Source organism: Clarias gariepinus, chromosome 1, assembly GCF_024256425.1.
Source record: "Clarias gariepinus isolate MV-2021 ecotype Netherlands chromosome 1, CGAR_prim_01v2, whole genome shotgun sequence".
NCBI lineage: Eukaryota > Metazoa > Chordata > Actinopteri > Siluriformes > Clariidae > Clarias > Clarias gariepinus.
In genome coordinates, this window is record NC_071100.1 from 33010482 (window position 1) to 33031681 (window position 21200).

The 21200-nt window shown below is 38.2% G+C and overlaps 1 protein-coding gene across 3 annotated transcripts; it reads right to left on the reverse strand.

Annotated features, from left to right (window-relative positions):
• Nucleotides 1–1297: 1297 nt before the first annotated feature.
• Nucleotides 1298–20762, reverse strand: LOC128518447 (synaptopodin-2-like). Of its 3 annotated transcripts, none has more exons than XM_053491570.1 (5): nucleotides 20626–20762; nucleotides 12422–12573; nucleotides 11029–11750; nucleotides 6868–9596; nucleotides 1298–3536 (listed from the first exon to the last, which is right to left on the reverse strand). In XM_053491570.1, the coding sequence occupies exons 1-5, from the start codon at nucleotides 20731–20733 to the stop codon at nucleotides 2961–2963; spliced, it is 4287 nt and encodes a 1428-aa protein (XP_053347545.1). In that variant the 5' UTR covers nucleotides 20734–20762; the 3' UTR covers nucleotides 1298–2960. The 3 variants fall into 3 exon arrangements, with proteins under 3 accessions (XP_053347545.1, XP_053347527.1, XP_053347536.1); XM_053491552.1 differs by having other exon boundaries at nucleotides 6079–9596; XM_053491561.1 differs by lacking the exon at nucleotides 12422–12573 and having other exon boundaries at nucleotides 6079–9596; nucleotides 20626–20750.
• Nucleotides 20763–21200: the final 438 nt, after the last annotated feature.

The window sequence follows — 21200 nt, forward strand, 5'->3', positions numbered from 1 at the left end:
TATGGACTTTGCTTCGTGCAAATTGTCTTGCTGGAACATGTTTGTTTCTCTTAAATAAAATCCCCAGCGCAGATTTAACACTTTCAGAGTTTATTTGTGTTAAACTGGACTCATATAAACACTGCTAGGAGTTAATTTAACACTGGGGAATTTGCTATGCAGTTTCAGTAAAGATCCAGCAGTTCCAGAAAATCGTAAGACTGTTGGTTTGTGGGAAAAGACCATACAAATGTGTTCAGATGTCTATATATTGTAAGTATCTCTCAAATAATATGTGATAATACGTGAAAAAAAAAATGTGATCAACAAAATCATGGACAGGAGCTGTTGTAGTTAACTGCATTTATGCAACAATACAGGGCATATTATACATACATGCAGAGTACTTTTTATTTGTATTTTAAACTTTAGACTTTATAGTGAAATACTAAGATTGATGTGAAAGCAAATATTCCTTTGGTGAAATAACATAAATCGTCTGTATATAAAAAAGGTTAAAAAATTTTTTTTTAAGCAAAGACAATTGGCATACAAATGGTTAAATATTTATGTAATAAAGGTGTACACTTCTTAACTGTCAGGGAAATGCTGACTTGGCTTGAGATTTGACTTCCCAGCACACACCACAACCTCAAAACGCAGTTTCTTGCGAACCTTAAAACAACTGCGAACACTTACTGTACAAACTCTTTCGCATTCAGTGTAACCCGACTCTTGATCACATACCTGCACACAATCACCTGCATATTTGTGGACTGCAAGGACTTTCCATAGAAATATTGCAAAGTAGAGTAAATACTCAGTTTTATATTACCTGACTTTACCAAGCCTTTGTATTTTGTTTGCCTAAATGATCTTGACCTTGTTGGCTCACTTTGTTTACGAACCTTGATTATCCTACTTGTGATCGACTGAACTTTTTTGGCTGTTTCAAACCATGCTTTTAGAGCTGTGCATTGTGCATGAACAAAATCTATTTCTCGTCTCATATACAGTACTCTTTGTCTATTTATTTTGCTGATAACTAAGAAAGAACTACAGTAAGTATCAGGCACATTAGAAAAAGGAGCATATTCTTTGTCTAAGGCTATGCAAACATTTGCAGTCCACTCAGCCTTATATATTTAATTTTAAAACAGTAAAAACTAAATCTGGAATCACTTTTGTTAAGATGAGTTTTAACAAAAAAAAAAAAAAAAGAAAGTTATATTTATAAGTGACCTTGGTTTAACAGATAATGAGAATGGTTACCCCTGGCAAAGCAATTATTAACAAAATCATCATCAGAAACATCATCTGAACTTTAAATTTCAGTTTAATTGTGCATTCAGAAGTGTTTTCCTCACAAATGTTGTCTCTTGCAAAGGAAGTGTAAAGCTACCTAACAATTGATAAACTATACATTTTTAATTTTGGTGACTAATGCAAATCTTTTGCATCAAACACAGTGCGAGAGCATGCAGTGTTGGTAAATTGGTAAAAAAAAAAAAAAAAAAAAAAACCTGTGAAAAAAAAAGAAAGAAGGAAAAAAAACATAAAAACAAGTTTCCACTCTTAACGAACTAAACTGTGTGCTAAAGTAATTTCACACAAACACATGATTTGCTGAGGCTTGAAACGCACATAAATGGAATAAAATGGCTACGGGGGCTTTGGTAGCTTCAACTCCACTTAGGATTCTCAAGTAATTCTGACAACATCGACACACCTCATGTAAAACATAAAAGTCTGATTTATGTAACAACCACAAACAGTAAACAGATTAAAGAGAAAACATTAGGATAACAAAAATCATGGAAGTGTTACTCTGACTGATTACATTTAGCTCCGCATGGGAGATGTTTCTTTTAGAATAACTCCGCCCCCATCGTCAGGGCTTGACGGGTGAATGGTTTGATAGGGATAAAAAAATTTAAATCCTACATCAGCATAATTAAAGGGAATGTTCGGTTCCAAAGTGTTAGCTGGCACCTTCTAAGCGAACAAAACACCAACTAAGGGAATGTCTTGTAAAATGATGCCAAAAGTGCATAGCTAGCCAAAGTGCATGGTTTACAATGACCCAGCATACAGTATTATTAAGACTACTTTTTGCTGTTTTTTCTTTTTTTGATTTGTCACCTGTCTATCATATAATTTGTCAACAATGTAAAAAAAAAATGGTTTCACATAAATTCATAGACACACAAAAAGAAAACTTTCACAAGCTTGTAATAAACTACCAGTTCATATAAACACATGGTGAATGAATGCATGCATTTTCAACCCTATGAGAAGAAAAATGCTTTGTGTATACCTATATGAAAAATACATTCTGGTAACACTCCATTTCCTATAAGAGTTGGCCTAATTTACATTGACTGTTAGTTCGTATTAAGTGCACAAGTAAAAATTTCATTAGTTAATGTTGAACATAGGCCATTTTAAATAATTATTAAACTTAGTTTCCGAAATTTGGGGTTATTTCCCCTCAGATTTGGGTTTATAGGCATGTCACTTATGTTATGTAGAAAATTTAGGAATGTGAATTTAATATGTCACTAATTTCTCTTATCTTGCCTCATCAGTCTTTTATCAGTAGGCCTCATTATTTATAAGATTAATTTTTTGTATACTGTATGAAAACACGTTAACAAAGCTGGCAGTAGTATACTGTATTTACTTATTGTATAGGCATCATACTGAATTACGTTATTGAAGTATAGCAATATTTCAAGCATTTGAAATTCATGCCACCTTACCAGCTCCTAAACCAACTGTTATTCTGCACCTAACATTTCCATCTTTCAAACTTTTCTAAATTACTCACAACATTTCAACAAACTGCTTTTATACTTCTTAGAAATTATCGCGACTGGTAATTTCTTTGAAGGATACTTTTAAAAATCAACTCTATACAAAATTATTCAATACCTCCTATATTTGACTTTTGAAACCCAAGAACTAAAATTACCATAAATTTACCATCTCAAGGTGTTACTGTATGTGCTTCTATATATGGACTGTCCCAGAGATCTTCTGTTCTGTGGCCCAGACATAGAGGAACCAAGACTGGCCTCAGTCATAGATCTAGGTGGCTGAGACTGTCTCAAATGTGAGCCATATGGTACAGGAGAAGCAGGGGCAGATGCTGTGCTTTTGGTTGGGGAAAGGAAAGAGAAAGACGACTGACTCATTCTCCATCCCTGGCTTTTTGGTGGAGGATCATATGCCACCTTGGCCTTCCACTCGGCTGGAGGTTCAGGTAGCATTCTGCGATTGGCTGCTGAGCGCAGATTCGAAGCAATGGAGTGGTGCATGTCCTGGTGGGCAAAGGCTTCATCAACTAGGCCCAGTGGGTGGCGTGACGCTGCCTCCCATGGGGTTGGAGGCTTGCGTCCCTTCTCCTGCCAGAATATCTGTCTCTCTGTTGAGCGAGAAGTGTAGGTTGCGTGAGATGATGGCGTGGGTGAAGGGGAAACAGATGCAGACCTTGAACCAAGGCCCATTGGTGACAGTCTAACTGGTGGTGATAGGGATGAGCTTCGTCCAAGTGCCTGGAAAAAATATTACAACATTAATGAAAAAGGTAGTAACATTATTGGGACGTACATATGAGTACATTATTGATAAACAGTGGGAACGGGATAGTAGGGCAACTTTTTTTCTAGGTCAAAAGTCTTTAGACATTTTTTTCTTTTTGCAGAATTCTGAAGGGGTTTTTTTTGCCTCAAGAATAAAACTCTTAAGAGAAGCACACAGCCAAGATTTGTGACCCAAAGTAAAGTGTAGGAGTTTCATCTAGTGGCTGTTGAAATATCAGCACACCACTTCACATGCCAACCTTGATCTGGGTAAATCAGTTACTGAAGACGGACAAATGCCTGAAGGAATGTGATAAACAAACAAACAATTGAACCAATGAATAAATGAATGGTTTGACGAATAAATAAATATATGAACAAATTATCTCATTATTGCTAAGTAATTCACCTTTAGCCTATTTACTGGAAGCTGTGTTATTGTAGATGTGGTAAGTGTACAGTGCTCAATCTTCTTATTTTAAAATGTTCATTCAATAATGGCTCTTTTACAGTCTGCGATTAGCGAACTGCAAAGGCAGAACCTTAAACTCAAGGCAGAGAGGGACTCTGCTACCACCTGCTGTCTACAAAGTGGAAAATTGTTCTCCATTTGGTTACCAGCTGCACCATGAGTGCAACTGGTGCTGCGTCATCATATTATTTGAGTTGCAGGATTTCCTTGAGCATGATTAAATGATACACAAGTTCAATTCTCAAATTTTTAAGTTGCAGTATCAGTTTATTTTAATGGTAAAATGAAATTAAGGTTATTTTTTAATACCACTTACAATGCATCATTTTTTTTGTTAATTTTGTTTTTAATTATATTCTTGGATTTTTACATATTCATTATTAGCCAGCCAATATTAATTTTATACTAGATATACCAGTCTTATCAAAATTGTGTGACATGGTCCCCACCAAAGTAATGTACAATTATTGTGACTACTGCTTCTTCATGTATTATATTCTTCCGAAAATAGCCAGCACTTGGCCTAGCAATGAGTCTTGAGTCATATTACTTTCTTATTTCAGCAATGATAAGCCTTTGCACTACTCAAATGCTTGATGCCATGCATATCCACATTTAAGGCATCTTAAAAAATAACTTACCATCTAAGCTTATTATTAGTTGCTGGATTAAGGATTGAATGGTTATTATTACTTACCTCAGGTGAATACCATGATTTGGGCTGACTTTTTAGTTCATTTCAAAAACACTTTAGGCTGATTGACTATTTAGTGCCAGCAAAAAGTGTGACGAAATTATTTTCTAGTGAGAGTTGTTCTCTTAATGAAAAAATATTGATCAAAGAATTAAAAAAATGAAAATGACAAAGTGAGAACCAATGCAAAGCGTGGAGAAATAAAGAGGTGCATGCAATGTGAACCAAAGAAAGCTGAAACAGAATGACACGGGGTCATTTTAATAGCACTGTGGCAAGTCTTACAGAAAGTTCAGTGTGAGGAAAACCAAAAAACAAAAAGAAAACATTGGGAAAATGCAGCAAAAAAGCAACCAAATTACAAAATAATTAAAGTTATTGATTTCCAATGGGTTTTTACATTTAGAAAAACCTTGCTAGTTGTTCATGTTAACTGTTTAATTCTGTCTAAAAACTACTTTGTTACAAGGAAAAAGAAATACAGAAAGAAAGAGTAAAGCAGAAAAAGCACCCAGTTGTTAAGCCTTATAAATAAACATCATAAATTTAAAAGCTGGAAAAATAAACCCTTACTTTTTAGTCAAACTGCGTACACCACACAATATCTACAAAATCTTAAATATAGTGAAATAAAGCACTGCCCTAACCTTAATTTTTAACCACATCATTTGATAGGTCATACTGCATGTCATATATATTCCTGCATACCCAAATGCCTAAATATATCTTTAAAAAGAAGGACAAACTTATTTTCTATAAGTGCCCCTGACTGTTTAATATGGCCAAGACCGCACTGAAACATCTAGAAAAAGTAACTTTATCATTTGTTGTAATCCATTCATACTTACTTATAAAACTTTCTATCCACATAAACCACTGACATACTATAAATATCAATCCATACCTTACAAACAGGTATAGTTGTCTTTCCCATAGATTTCAAGAACTTTCTGTACTAGCCTATTTGCCTGACTGAACAATCTCCATCGTTATACATTTTCCTTCATTACATATACATATTCTTCATTCACCATCAGATGAAAATTGCAGATCATTTACTTGCTCAAGTTACAAACCTTTAACTGAAAAATCTATCCAAAAATAATACTGGTGAAATATTATATTGAGCAGTATAACAAAGTATGTAAAAGTAATTTCTGGTAGATGTATGTATTAAACTTTAAAGATTTTCATGGCTGTTATCAAGGTTTTAAAGACTCTATGATAACATATGGACTGTGTTTTTAATAAATTCTTTTTATATACATCTACGATTTCATAATTTCACTAGACCAATTTAGTGAAATAGACTATTTATCGACACTTTCAGCTGCACTAGGTTTCCACACCTGTGCATCACTTTTCTTGGCTGAGAACTTTGGTTTTGGAGCAGCAAGAACGCTACTTCCAGTAGCTGAATCTGCTCTTTCTGTTACTGGACAAGGTGGCACTACATAAGAAGATGGAGTTGGTTGATAGCATGGTGCTTGGGAAGCTGGATATGGACCAGCTTGATATGAAGGGGGCTGCTGGTAGGGAATATTTGGTGGATGCTGGTAAGTGTTGGAAGGAGGTTGTTGGTAAGCATGTGGTTGATTGTATATTTGCTGATAGGGGTCTTGTTGATAAGCATTCTGTGTGGGCTGATAGTTGTTGGGATTGTGGTGATATGGGCCATCATGCATAGCAGGAGAGGAAATGGGCATAGCATATGGCTGCTGTGGTGGCTGTGGTTGTTGTGGTATAAAAGCATAGGGATCAGGAACTTGAGGCTGAACTTGGGATTCGGTTTGAGCCTGGATCTCAGCTGCTTTTTGAGCAGCAAGCTTTTGAGCTGCTTCTTTTTCTGCAGCAAGTTTTTCTGCTGCTGGCCCATAGGTGAAAAGAGAAGAATTTAGTTGGTAAGGTTGATGCTTCATGACATCCAAAACATTAAGTGGTTTGGATGCAGGTTTCCCTTTCTCTGTTGCTTTATTTTTGCTCTTTGCATTAGAGCTGGAAGAGGGAGGCTGCTTGACAGCGCTTAGTGGATACGAGGGTGACTGTAGTGGATTATATGCCAAAGGTGGAGGAGCACGACAGTTAGGTGAATATTTCCATGAGGCTGGTAAAGAAGGAGAAGGTGACAAAGATCTTGCCTTGTTAGCTTGCACTGTAGAAGAATCCACCACATACTTTTCCATTCTGGATTGCCTCTTGGCAAAAAGTTCAGCACCTTTCCCTCGCAAGGCTGGCATCTCAAAAGCTGAACCCATTCCAGGCATTTTACCTGCTGGCATGTGTGAAGGTACCTTTGTTCTGGGTGTATTTAAGTTCAGTTGATGTGGAGGAGGAGTTTGAGTGGTCTGAGGTGGACTCCAAGATTTGAATGGCTGAGACAGCTTATGACTTTCATTAGAACCCACGAGTGGACTTTGCTGGGGTTGTGGTGTCCATGTACTTAAAACTGTTTGAGACTGAGACTGTGGAAGTGTCTGTTGTGGAGATGGATGAGACCATGTAGGTTGTGTGTGAACTGGAGATTGTGTCTGATTCCAAGATGGCTGTGTTTTGTTCTGCTCTGTTGCCCATGAATTCATTGTTTGCTGTGGCTGTGCCCATGTTGGTTGTGGTTGGGGCTGTGGTGGTAGTGAAGTCCAAGGGTTCTGTGGCTGCTGCATTTGTGCTGGAGTCTGAGAAGATGGTTGAGCTTGATGAGTCCATGAAGGCTGTGTTTGAACTACACTCTGAGATTGATTCCATGTATTTAAAGGTGGTTGTGGCAGAGTTTGCTGTTGGTTTTGCGAGACCCAAGCTGGTTGTGGTTGTGGCTGTGGTTGGCTTGGAGGTTGAATCCAAGGTGACTGAGGATGCTGTTGAGAGGCTGTCCAAGGTGGTATTGGTTGAGATTCTTGTTGTTGTTGTTGGGCCCAGGATGGCTGGACTTGGGGCTGATCTTGATCTTGGGACCAATTCACAGACAGCTGTCCTGGACCTTGACTTTGGGCCCATGGGGGTTGGTGTGGTGATTGAGATGGAGCTGTTACCCATGTATTCATTTGAGACTGAGACTGGGGTTGATGTTGGAGTTGACTTTGTGTCAACCAAGACGGCTGGACCTGTGACTGTGTTTGAACAGATGATGATGGTTGCACTTCTGATAGGACTTGAGATTGTGTCACCCAAGCTGGCTGCATCTGTGACTGATTCTGGGCAAGGACTTGTGACGGAACATTAGCTGGTCCCCAGTTAGTTACTGGTGACTGTTCAGTAGCCTGCGTTGAATGTGGAGCCCAAGAGCTAACAACTGGTTCTGGTTTTGCATGTAACTGTGGCTGGGATTGATTCTCATGCCAAGAATCTATTTGCTGACCTGATTGTATTTGTGTCTCAGATAGACCCCATGTTTCGACTGCTTCAGCTTGAACCTGTGAGTTGAGTTTGATAGAAGCTTCTTGTTGATCAGAAGCAGGTGCTCTGGAGGGCTCTTCCTCTAATATGGCTGAAGACTCCATTGCAGGGACGGGATCCCTGGTAGTTACAGGAGTGTTATTTTCAGCATCTTGATGAAATTGCTGATTTGCAGTTTCTGGTTGTGGTGACCATGGAGGAGTGCCTGGGTGCATGTGAGGTTTAGGAGCAACTGGTGGTGGGGTTTTGTTCTTTAATTTAGTAGATTGTAAAAAGTTACAGGCTTCTGCACCCAGGCTTAGATGATCCTCCTCTGTGCCTGAATCAAAGCCTGTCTTCCTTTCATTCCTGTTGAGAAGATTCAGCAACTCTGGATTTGGAGCAACTTTTTGAGGCTCTTTAAAAGTGAACATGGGTTTAGCTTTGTTCTTTCTTCTAGTATCTTGTAAGATCCCTGTTTTGATTGCAGGTACAGAAATTCGCTCATCTCTGGAAGCAATTTGTTCCACCTGTCCTTGAGAATAATAAGACTGCTCTTGGTTTGCAGAAGGGGAAAATTGGACTGCTTCTCTATTCTGAACTGAAAATGGTTTGGCACTTCTATTAATGACTGATGATTGCACTACATTTGTTTGGTGACTAGACACACCATTTTGAAAGTATTGTTGTACCTGCTGTTGTTGTTGGTGGTACTGTTGAGACTGATATTGTTGCCCCTGCATACATTCTTGCTGTTGCTGATAATGCTGTTGCTGCTGATGGTACTGCATTTGCTGTTGATATTCTTGATATTGATGCTGCTGTTGCTGTTGATGCTGCTGCTCTTGGTATTGCTGGTACAGGTGTTGTTGTTGTTGTTGTTGCTGTTGCTGTTGATGGTGCACATTTACATCCATAAAATTCTGGTTGTCATTAGTCTGAATGCAGGATGGCGGATTCACCTCTTGGTAATTTTTCTCGGCTTGCTGTATACCCTCAACAGGAATCCCTTTACTTCTCATCTCTTCATGTTCAGCTGATATTTCATCAATACGTTGCCTGCGCTGTGCAAACATCAGGGCCCCTTTGCCCTTAGTTTCAGGGAGTGCATTCATATCCTCTTGATTGTGAAGCTTGCGCTCTATCTCAAGCAGTCCAGTATCCAAATCAAAAGTTACAATGTTTTTGTGGCCTGAGGAATTTGTGAAAAAATCTTCATCAATTTCAGTTTCGCTGGTAGCTAGAACTGTAAATTCAACAGCATGTGTTTCCTGGTCAAGGTTTTCATCATCTTCGTCATCAAATTCTGGTTCACTCTCTCCAGTTCCGTAGCTTACAAGTGTGTACTGCTTGGCCCTTTGTCTATGCTTCTTGAACATTAACAACCCCTTATTATTTGGGTTGGTTGCAGCAGCAGTCAGGAGGAGAGCTATACGCTTGCATTTAGACTTGGCCTCCTTCACTTGCTTCTCAGACAGGCTTTCACTTCGTCTGAGCCCTTGGAAAAGAGAGGACAAAAGGTGATTAAGGAGGGTAGCAAGCACAGTATTCAAGTGATGTGTCGAATTATTAGGTTTTCTGAGCCACTGCACTAAAGCCATAGACTGAATAAAAGAGATTAGTCAATAAATAATTTAATTTCAGAATACATGACTAAGTAATTAGAGTACTAACAAATTAAATGAAAAACTGGTGTCTCTGACATCCTGGGGTATGGTTCACATACAGAGAAGAGGCAAATGAAAAGTTTTTTCTTTTTATCCTTTCATGAAACATTTATATCTAGATGGGTGTGGTCACTTCCAGGAAAAGAATACGCTCATATTCACAGGCCATGTGGCTCACTGAATGGTGAGTATTAAAATTTTGACCATATATATATATATATATATATAATTCTTCATAAATTTTACATTGAAATTGATGATTTAAATGTGCTTGAAACAAAAAAATATTATATAAATTTGCTTCATTAATAGAAGTAATTGAAAAATGTGAGAGAAAACCTATGAGCTACTCTTTTTGGAGTATTTATCCTTCCAATGGAGTATCTTTCCACTGGAGTCCAAAAACCTCATCTCTAGTGGTACCTGTGGTATTTAAACCTTATACAAATGTGGTGGTAATACAGTATAACACTCTCTTTAGTCCTCAAACATTTCCATATTTTAAAGTCAGTTTTGAATGTGTTTGGTTAAAGTCTAACATTCTTATGTGTGAACTGTCAGCCCCATGGTGGGGATGGCTGTAGATGAGAACTGAACTGTTCCCTTTTCAGTGCTGCTAAAATGACCGGCTTTAAAGGATCAGGTAACTAGCTGGTGTCCCACATGCTGGTGTCTGTCAAAGAGCTCTCCAACAGGCAGCCTTAGCATACCCGTATTTTATTATTATCCTCACCACGTCACCTTCTTGGTCTCCTCCCTATCCTAGCTGTGCATGAAGATAGTACAGTTTAGCACAGTTATTCATTACAATTTACTTTCCTTGTGAATATAAAAAAATCTAAATTGATACAAAGAAACCTATTTGAACATAGAATATGTAATTAAACTCATTATAGGTAATTAAATTGATATTTATAATTACATATGATTTTCATTAACCTATGTCCTATTAACCCGAAATAGGGCATGCATGGTTCCATGGTTCCAGGATGTCATCATTTGAGACAAATTTGGGTATAGCCTAACGGTAAGTGCACAAAACCATATTACTCTCAGTTTTTACAGTTTTCCACTGTTCTTCGTAATAATACCAAGCATTTTTAGTAATAGTACAAATATGTATCCATAACACAGTGTTTATACTGTATGTGCTACCTCATTAAAATTTACATAGCTACTCTGTTAAAAGCTTTTGTCGAACTGATATATCTGAAAATCCAGGATAATAAATGAAAAAAATGGTAAGGTTAATAAAAGACTTACTGGCATGCCTTGCCCGGTGCTTGTTGGGCTTGTTGAGCTCCTTCTCTGACTCAGAGTCCTCCTGTTCTGATGGAATTCCGAAGGAGACCGTGAAGGAGGTGGGATCTTCGCCGGTTTGCCCTCCTTCTCCCTCATCATAATCCTGTTGTTCATTAGCTGTTGCTTCTGTCCCACCAGCCCCCACTCTTTCTCTTCCAGAGTCCCTCCCAGACGGCTGTATGGTGACTTCCACCTGTCCCAGTAAAGCAGAGGGAGAACTGACAAGCACACCCCGCTGACCCAGAGGCTCTCTTTCATGCAATGGTATATAGAAAGTAGAGACTGGTGCACTGGCTTTAACATTGTCATTTTCAGTGTTTATTTGATGGCACAGGTCTCCTTTAACTCCAAGAGCACTTCCTAATGAGGTACAGCCAGGGTCTTCCAGGGTGGTCTGCGAGAGTAACAACTGCAGTTCCACTACCCCCCCTGGTGTGATTTCTAACCTGGGTGCTCCATCACTAGAGTCACATTTGTTCGGTCCAGCTCTGTCCTTGGGGGCTGGAATGCAAAATTGGGTTCGGACCATGGTTTTTCCTGCAGGACACTCTGTATCATTGTTTGTCCCTCTGTAATGTGCCTCATCCGGGTTCTCAGATTTGTAGGGTTCCCTCAGTTCCCTCCAGGAAGCCTGGGGTGTGGTGTTAACTGACTCAGACTTCTGTTGAAGGTATGAACGGCATCTGTAAGGAAAAAAAAATGATGCAAAGGGGTAAAGCAAAAGGGGTGTACTGCTTACATAAATGTGTAGTGTTGTTACTGGTCATGTACTTGTACATGCACAGCCATTAATCATTACCCTACAAATTATGCAGTATTGTAAAAATTGTCAAATGAGAGGCAATTTCAAAAAGGTCATTGCGTTTAATGGCCCAGATTTTATCCAGTCAATGGATGCTCAAAGGTCACTCCTAAAACGAGGCGCATAAACCGTTCGGCAGTTGTTGTCAGTTGAAATAAGTGTAACTTGATAAAGGATGTCACAATCAGAAAGCACTGTTAACTCACCAACCAATCAAATGCTATCTTAAGCTGGGTAGATATTGTCAGGAGTCAGACACAAAGCAACTGGTTTACCATTTGGTTGAGTCAAAGGTCATATCAGTCCTTAGTTAGACAACAATTGCTTTTTCCATAACACATGCAATCAAAATGCAAAGTGTTTGTCAGTCTATATACTTCCCAGGCATCTGAGGTATAATAATAATAATCAATGATTTCATTTTGTTTACCCTAGACCTACTGCATGTCTACATTTAAAGTTATTCAAAAATCTTTGTATTAGAATTTGGTGATCTTAAGGAACTGTATTGGTGGATGCCTGGCTCAGTTTCACTAGACTCATGTTAAGTACCTTTTTACAAGCAGTTGTAGGCAGTCAGTGGCTTTCTCAATGAGAACAATAACCTCAGGGAGACTGAGGCTGGAGCAGGATACTCCATTAACAGACACAAGTTCATCATCCTCACACAGACCAGCTATGGATGCATGGCTGTCTTCTTCAACCTTTAAAAAGAGCACAAGAACACAGCCAATAGTAAGCCTATTTCAAAATGATTGTTGACATATTAATAGATATGTCATGTCAGTTATCATATTAATAGATGTGATGTAAAAGAAATTGTAGATAAAATAAGAGATTTTATTATTTTAACCACTGTTGTATGTTATAATGGATACATTTTAAACAGCAAAGAACAATAATTGGGATTCTTAGCTTTTGTTGAGCATTTGTGTGTCAGCAAACAGACATGCTTCTAATTTACAATGCACAACAGCTGCATGTTACTTGACCAAACAATTGGACACAGTAGCCCGTCCATAAAAGAGGAGCAGCAGTGGCACTAAAGTGTAAAATTAACATTAACCTTTAAGATGAAAGTACATGCTGCAAATCAGTCCTGATGTGCTGATTGTACAACACAATAAACAACTCTTCCAAGATGATTTACACAGATAACAATTTACTAATTCAATTTATTAAGAGTTTTTCTAAATAATCATAAGAATTTTGTAAAATTGTGTTGAATTTATATAGTATACGGAATTTGCTTAAAAACAGAACCATCCCTGACGTAAAGGTCACAACATGAACACATTTCGATCTAACCACTGTGCCATGCTGTCCTTAGTTATGCAGCAATTTTGTAGGGCTTTTAATACAATCACTCTGTAACTCCTTCAGAGTGACTGTCGGCCTTCCCATGGCTTACTTAAACCAGTCTTTTGTTTTGTGTCAATTTTGAGAACATTATGCTTGAGTGATGTGATGCAACTTCCACTATGAAATGCCTAAACTTTTAAATATAATTTTATACGCTATTCCTATGTTAGTAAATGATTTAAGTTCCTTAGAATAATCAACAGTCACTACGATGAAATTTGAACTGTGTATTTTACTGTATATGTAGGAAATGGAATCTCATTTAATATTTCATAGCTAATATCTAATTAAGATTCTAATTTACAAACCCAACTAGCACAAGGAGAACATACAAACTCCATGCACACAGAGGCGGGAATCGAACCTGGCCGGGAATCGAACCCGGACCCTGGAGGTGCAAGGCGACCTATAAATATTTCCAGAGAAATAATAATTTTGATATTATAAAATTTACTCTAAAGGAACATTTTACTCAGATCAATCTGATTTGTTTCTTTGTGTGATTAAATCTTTTTGTAAAAATTCCATCTTGAAGCATTTTGGTGTTCCACCACTAGAGGGCAGCGCTCTGACAATTAAATCTATCAGACAGTACTAAGCTTATCAAGTAAGGAACCAGTTTTTAACCCTGCTCCTTAACTATTCTCTTTCCTTCGCATTTGACTATTTTCCTTTCATCACATCATCCAACTAATAGCTGTCCCTGAATTGAAGTGGATGTATAGAGCAGACACAACACTAACATGTGCAGGATAAGACAATGGACATACTGTACAGGGTTGGGAGAATGTGACATACAGCAGGGAGATATAAAGTGCACAGTGTCGGGAACTGTCTTGCAAACATCACTAGTCCACAGAGGTTAGTTAAAAGGAAACAAATGCAACGAATATGCTTTAGTCCAAACATTCTGAAAATTATGATGCCTGCGCATACATAATAAAAAACGTAATATGGGTGGAACTTTAAACTTTTTTTTCATAAACACTCGTAATTTGTCATATCATTAGTTCATCATGATGTTAATGCAATAATTATTACTTCACCAAAAAACTCCAGGGTCACAATTGTTCACTGTAAAGTATGGCATATTTCCAATGACTTTATATGGGCACTTTATAAGCACCACCGAAAGAGTATACTGTTTTAGATAATGATAAAACAAGGACGATGTGGGCTTTGTTTTAACAACAGTAACAGCATGGGTAAATGGAACAGTGTACATTACCCATATATGGATTGCTTATAAATGCAGTGTGTGTGTGTGTGTGTGTGTGTGTGTGTGTCTGTGTGTGCGTCTGTGTGTGTGTATGAGTAGGTGTGCGCGCGCATGTGTGTGTGTGTGTGTGTGTGTGTGTGTGTGTGTGTGTGTGTGTATGGCGTGATTGCTCAAACAGAAAAGGTGGATGGCTGAACTGCCAGAATCAGCAATCACTCCAAAAAAGGATGGGAAAATAGCCACACACTTAAATATTTCTTCAGTGTGACAGAGGTGAACTGAAGAAAGCCAAAGCCCTGTGGTGATGTTAAACAAACATAAACCTGTACACTGAGAAAGAAAGGCATAGCTGGTTTTCTGATCGCCTGTGACAGTATGAGACAACTTCATCAATTTATTTGATTCAAACAATAGCAAGAATCCTAGTTCATTCATTACATGCACACTATATATAGCATGGAAAACTAATAAAATCACTGAACAGTCAAATGACATCAATGATAACTTGCTCTTAACACATACACAGGTGAACTGAATAACACTGATTATTAATTATACTGTATACCCATAGGATCATGGGCACCCAAGGCTCACCCATGCCTGCTGAGCCCCAGTGCATCACAGCTTGCCAGGCAAAGAGCTCAAGGATGTTAACCAAGCCTCCAAACTCCCCATATCCCAATCAAATACAGCACCATGGGACGAACAAGCCCGATCATACGAGCCCTAACACAGCCCAGAGAACTGAAAGGCTCCGCAACGTGCCACAGGCCCAGAGCTGCCCAGACGGCACAAGGGGAACTTAAATCCGAGGTAGTTTTAATGTCAATGGTTTTAACGTAATGGCTGATTGGTGTATATAAAAATCACATTTGCAGATGTTTCTTTTGGCCAGGTTTGGGCTGTGTATGTTAGCAATTCTCTGAGTAACAACTTCCAGGCCCTGGGCAGATTAAATTATCCATTTTATTCTCGGGCAAATAGTGTTCCCAGTAACCCCTCCCACCCTTTAATGCACTGCCTAAACATGGTTATTCCATAGGGGGTAAATAAAACAGGGTATCTGTAGTAGCTTAAGCCTGATTTTGGTTTGACAACTGTGTGTTTGTGCAAGTCCAAGTCATTGTGTACGTGTGTATTTGTACATGTGTTTGCCTTAAGGCACACAATTATGCAATCAGTTTTTGCTTTTTTTCACTTTTTTCGAGAATCCAGCTATGAGCTAAGTCACTGAGTATAAATAACTGTTGATCCTGTACATGGATAATACCATTTACAGTATAATATTCATAATATTTTTACATATAAGCACTGTGTTTATGCAAAAATATTTTATAAGCTCTGTTACTGTAAATCAAAAGCTGATTTAATAAAGGGTTTATACTTATGAAGGGCAGACCGCTACAACATACAGTAATTTCTCCCAAAGACTTACAATTTTTAAAAAATAACAATTACCTCTTTTACAGTAAGTGACATGCAGTTTGTGCATGCAAACTGTCTTTTTTTACATTTGCGGCATTGGGCATCAGAAAATCTGTCCCAGAACGTCAAGAGCAAATTCTACTAAGAGGTTTTAAGGCTTCTGAGGGAGGACACACTTTGACCAGATCTCCTTTTTGATATCCCCTCGTATTACTGAACCTAGTGGGTTAGGGTTAGGGTTAGGGTTGGGGTAAGACTCAAAATGGGAAATACAAATGCTAAAAAAAAAAAAAAAGGGCCGCTTGGACAGGGATAACACTTCCTCATGCTGGCTTATAAATGTTTTGCTTGGAGGGGGAATTGAAGGCAGGACAGGTTGATTACAGTTTAATGACAGGTCTGCCAAGGTTGCAAAGCTTTCACCAAATTGGATGAGCTGTTGCAACCACCAGAAGCTATGAAAATCAGGAAAATCAGAATGTGTTTTCTTTATTCAGTGTGTGAATGTTTGGGGCGTACAGTAGATGCCAGTGTGATCTTTGAGATATATTTCAGTTATAAATTTAGCTGAAATGTGCCAAAATCATTTAGCTTGGTTAATTATTTTTTTCTTCCATGTATGCATTATGCACCATGACAAAAAAACACATGTGACATATGTTGTTTGTAAGCTGCCTATTATAAGGTTCCTAAAAATTCCCTAGATAGTATCCCTAGATAGTTTTTTTATCCTATGTGTACCATGCACAGTAACCCTCCAGATCATCAGAGGACAACCTCCTTCATAATTTAAAGGTCTAAAGTTGTTAAACTAATTTGATGTAAACACGTCATGTGTTTTAATTTATTAGTCCTGTTTTCACACTTTGGCTGCTTGGATTTTGTCGTGGTTGTAATAGATGTCACCTATGGTAGAAGTCAAGTGTGACAGCCAGTAACTTCACTTTTTTTGACGATTTGTTTGTGTATCAGTGTATTATCAGCACCACCACATCAAAATCTATAGTCACAAGCTGCAGCTGTTATTTATATCTGATAATTGAGATCAAGATCCAATACTGAACCCATCCTAATAGTGGGAAGAAAAACACAATTTAATATGTTTTAAAGCTTTATCCATCATAAGGAATTGTGAATGAAGCAGATAACCTTGTTCCCAGTGTCCAGTGAGGCATAAGACTCTGTTTAGCCAGCGGTTCAGCGATTGGAGAAATCGATTTGAATAAAATTGAAAAACAATCTGTAACAGATGAACCAACTACAGTATACACGCCATATATGTACAATAAGAAAAACTGTCTGGATCATGATATATGTCAAAGGTATGACATCATCATCAGAGGAATGCACAGTTAATTTGATGTTAGGTTATATGAGAGCTCTGTCTGCTTCTCCAGGTGCAGGTTTTTCTTTCAAAGGCTCCATTTCTGTTGTGCAACTCAAAGAAAGAATGTTAGAAGTTATGACTTCACCACTTTTGCGACGGAGCCAGAAAAACCCCAAAAGACTGATGACAAAGGAAGAAAACAGGAAGGTTTTATATGGAAGAAAATCTTCCTTATAAGGAAAACTGTCTTCTACATGCACCCAGACACACACACACACACACACACACATACTCTGTTGGACACAAGCACATACTGTATGTACAGAAGCACGTGAACCTGAAACTGCATGAAACTCATTCATGATCAGAGAACATCTGAACTGTTGAACATTTCTCATGTTCTTGTGATTTTCTGATATGTTTGTTGAGAAAATTCCCAATCAGGTAAAGCTGCTTTCCAGATGACGCCGTGGATGAACAGAATAACTCCACAAAACCGTGTGAGGCATCATTCTATTATCTTGAGCCAGTTTGCAAGACTACAGGCAAATATTTACCCACTTAGCTAAAACATCTGATCTCATCCGTGCCTTGAGGAAGAGTGAAGTCAGACTTCCCAGTTTCGACTTTTTTTATATAGAAATCTCTAACAACTCAAACAAATACACTTTCTGTCGAGCAGATGAATCCTGCATATAACAATTAATTTTACGCATGATTTAACTTTATAAATACCTTCCTTGGCTTATACAGTAGAATGATTCCCATTTGGCTGACCTGTAGTTGGTTAGCCATTACAGTTTGAGCTGAGTCCAACTGGCCACATCATACTGCAGTGTTCTCATCTCACGTATGTTTAAGTCACACTCCAATACTGCAGAATGTTTAAATGAACGGTTTGCTCAATAAAATGTATACAGTCAATCGCAAACATGAATCTTATGGTCCAGATGACTTTCGGAACACCCAAGAATATCCATTATGAATATAGATCAAATACCCAAATGCGATACTGTCTTGCACTGTTTCCTGACGACTGCTTTGATTTGTGTTTTGGCATGCATCCAAGTCGATGGAATGTACATCTCTGAAAAGTAAAATTCTTTTGACAACTAAAGGCAGCTGGGCACAATCATTATGCACAATTACACTCCCAGAGCACTATCAGCGATGTGGAACTATGTAAGTTGTAAAAGTATCAACTTTAGTAAGAACTTACTAAACAAGCAAAAACCCTAGTTTCTTAAGCTGAAACTTCAGGAGACTGAAAAGGCGTCAGGAGTTCTTCTTGAAAGACCTCAGTGTTTAAGTGTGGAAAATGTTTCCACACTTAATTTTCATCTGAGATTGAGCGCTTTCTGGCTCTCAGTCGGACTAACATTACACAGTGCCAAATGTATTGAAGTCATTCAAGTCAATTGGATGGATATCGGGGGCAAACCAGGACTTGTATTGAAATTTCTCATTAATGAAGGCGTAAAACTTATTGACATTTAAAAAAGACCTCAAGCACTCAGCCATACGTATGTGAGTGGCAATCCCGACTGAGGTGGCTCGGAGCCCACTGCTGTCATTCCTGTGAATTTTCAGCGATTGAAAATCTATGAATAACTTGTCACCAGTTTCCAAAAGAGACACGTCTGTTTGCATTTACAACACCACTTGCACATTACAGAAAAATCCCTCCAATAATCTCACTCCAAGTCTTTAGTTTAATGGAGTTACTGGGAGGCCAGCATTTCTCATTTGGGGCAGGCAGTCTGATCATGGCTCTGGCGTACTAAGAAAACTTTCCACCTTGATGAAATCCAAGCGCTAGTAAAAATCCGGGGTAATTGCATTAACATAGGAGGGGATTATACAGAGAATTTAAAAATAGGTTTTTATTCTCATAGCTGTGTTCTGTTATTCTGAGCAATTAAAAGTCCCGGTTTAACTTGAACAACCATTATACATGACCAAACTGGTTGATCCAGAGTCTATTCTGGAAACAGTGGGTATGAGGTGAGAATGACAAACACATGGGACATCAGTCTATTGCACGGCACTATCCAAAACTCCTGGGATCCCTAAAGCTAGAGCTAAGAGGCAACAATGCTACCCACTGGGCCACTGCGCTGGAGGACATACTTCTTATAATTAAAATGTTAACGGGTAATTATGCATCCTGAATAGAATTACAAGCCCTGTGAAGCATGCTGTCCTCTACAACAAAGAAAAGTCTTCACTTTCATTTTATCACTGATAAAAAATAAAATAGAAATGCTGAGAATAGATATGCAAATTGTGTTCCATCTACATTCTCAAAATAGCTTTTCAGGCATAGATATAATATTACATTTTCTCATGCTTGATAGGAAAACACGTCAGTAGATTCTACACAGAACCCTAACGTTTCTTAAAGTTTCAAAGAGTATACCACTCCAACTCAAGCGTTTCACAAGAACATGACTGTTATGTAAGAAATTTTTGTAACATGCAGTCATAGATACAAAATTCGCTCAAAATTTTAGAATGTTTAATAATCATCCTGTTGTCCCTTTTGCAAGAACTCTTAATAACACTTAAAGAAATGGTTCTTTGTGGTTTTGCTTGGATATTTCAGTGTGCTCTGCTCTGACAGGCTAATGTTCTGTTGTAGCTTTGGACATATAAACATTAGACCTACTCAAATGGACAATCATCACAAGTTATACGTGAAATATCTTCTTCTACTGAATTTTGTTTCTTTGACTTCATGTAAAAAAAAAAAAGACCTTTTACATAACAAATGTGCTCTTGTGTAAATACGAGTAACCCTTAATGTCTAGAACAGGGACCCCAATACTAACAGTTTTTATTTGTTTAGATTTTAATCATATCCATCTGAGTGCTAAGTAGTAACATGCTACACTGACCCACTAGCAGCTGTTTATTACCTTATAAGGACTCCTGTTTGAGTGTGATGGAGGAGAGGGCTACTAGCAGTTTGCCATCACTACTTTAATTTTCTCCCACTTACATACATGAGCTGATAACGTAGTATAAATCATTGTCATGGGTTATTTTAATAGCTGGAAAATGTAAAGCTCGTTTAATCCTTATTGTATAAAGGGATCACACATGGGACAGTCAATGCAGTTTCACATTTTGAGCTCACCATCAAATCGGAACAAACTGGTACTGTGTTGTGGTACTGCACTATTGAAAGCACGCCAAAGTCACTCTCACTGGAAAAAAAAAATTCTAAACACACTAAAACTTCAACTTAAATATATAAAAATTGACTGTCGCAATTAAATAAATGTAGCAGAAATGATGAGTATAACATTTAATAAACCAAACCCAGATTTCAGTTCTGTTTATTGCGTTAACGCATATCATGATTGCAAACCTAAAACCTACAGTATAGAAGCTGCTTATTTGTAATTAGGTGACTCTCACCTGGTGCACGTGAACGCCTCGGTGCGGCTCCGTGTCGCTCTGGCGCAGCTGGAAGCCCCAGGGCGCGCGCCCCCGCACCGTCACGCATGCGTAATCCTGCGCGCTCATCCCGCACTGCGCGTGGCTGTCTCCGCTCTGTGTTCGCGAGCGTATGTCTGAGGGTTTAGGTAGGTGAAGAAATCACGTCCAGCCCACTGCTCAGCGTCATTTCTCTGAGTCCTGCCCAAATTCTCTTACATCTTCTCAAACTTGAACTTGAGAAGAACGTTAAAGCTCGCTGCCTCCGACCCCGAACAGTTCTCCCCTGACTGACTTTAAACATTTCCAGACTGAGGTTTTTACTTCCTCACGCACATCTTGTTAGTGTTAAGGAAACTCTTACGCTGCAGGTAACTTTATTACCAAACATTAGGCCACAAACTCTACAAAATAAACAATGAAGTGATTATTGAAGCAAGCTGGTTTAACCGGGCAACAGGATTTTCTGATTAAAAGAAGATTTTTAAAACGTCTTCAACAAAAAATCAACAACTTTTTAAAAATTATTGTCAATAAATAATCAAGTCATATCAAAT

Coding starts and splice junctions, on each gene's coding strand:
- LOC128518447 (XM_053491552.1), bottom strand. CDS start 20,733: ATGAGCGCGCAGGATTACGCATGCGTGACGGTGCGGGGGCGCGCGCCC. Junction 9,597..11,028: donor GCACCGGGCAAGGCATGCCA/GTAAGTCTTTTA, acceptor CTCTTTTCCAAG/GGCTCAGACGAAGTGAAAGC. Junction 3,537..6,078: donor CCAAGAAAAGTGATGCACAG/GTGTGGAAACCT, acceptor TATTTTTTCCAG/GCACTTGGACGAAGCTCATC.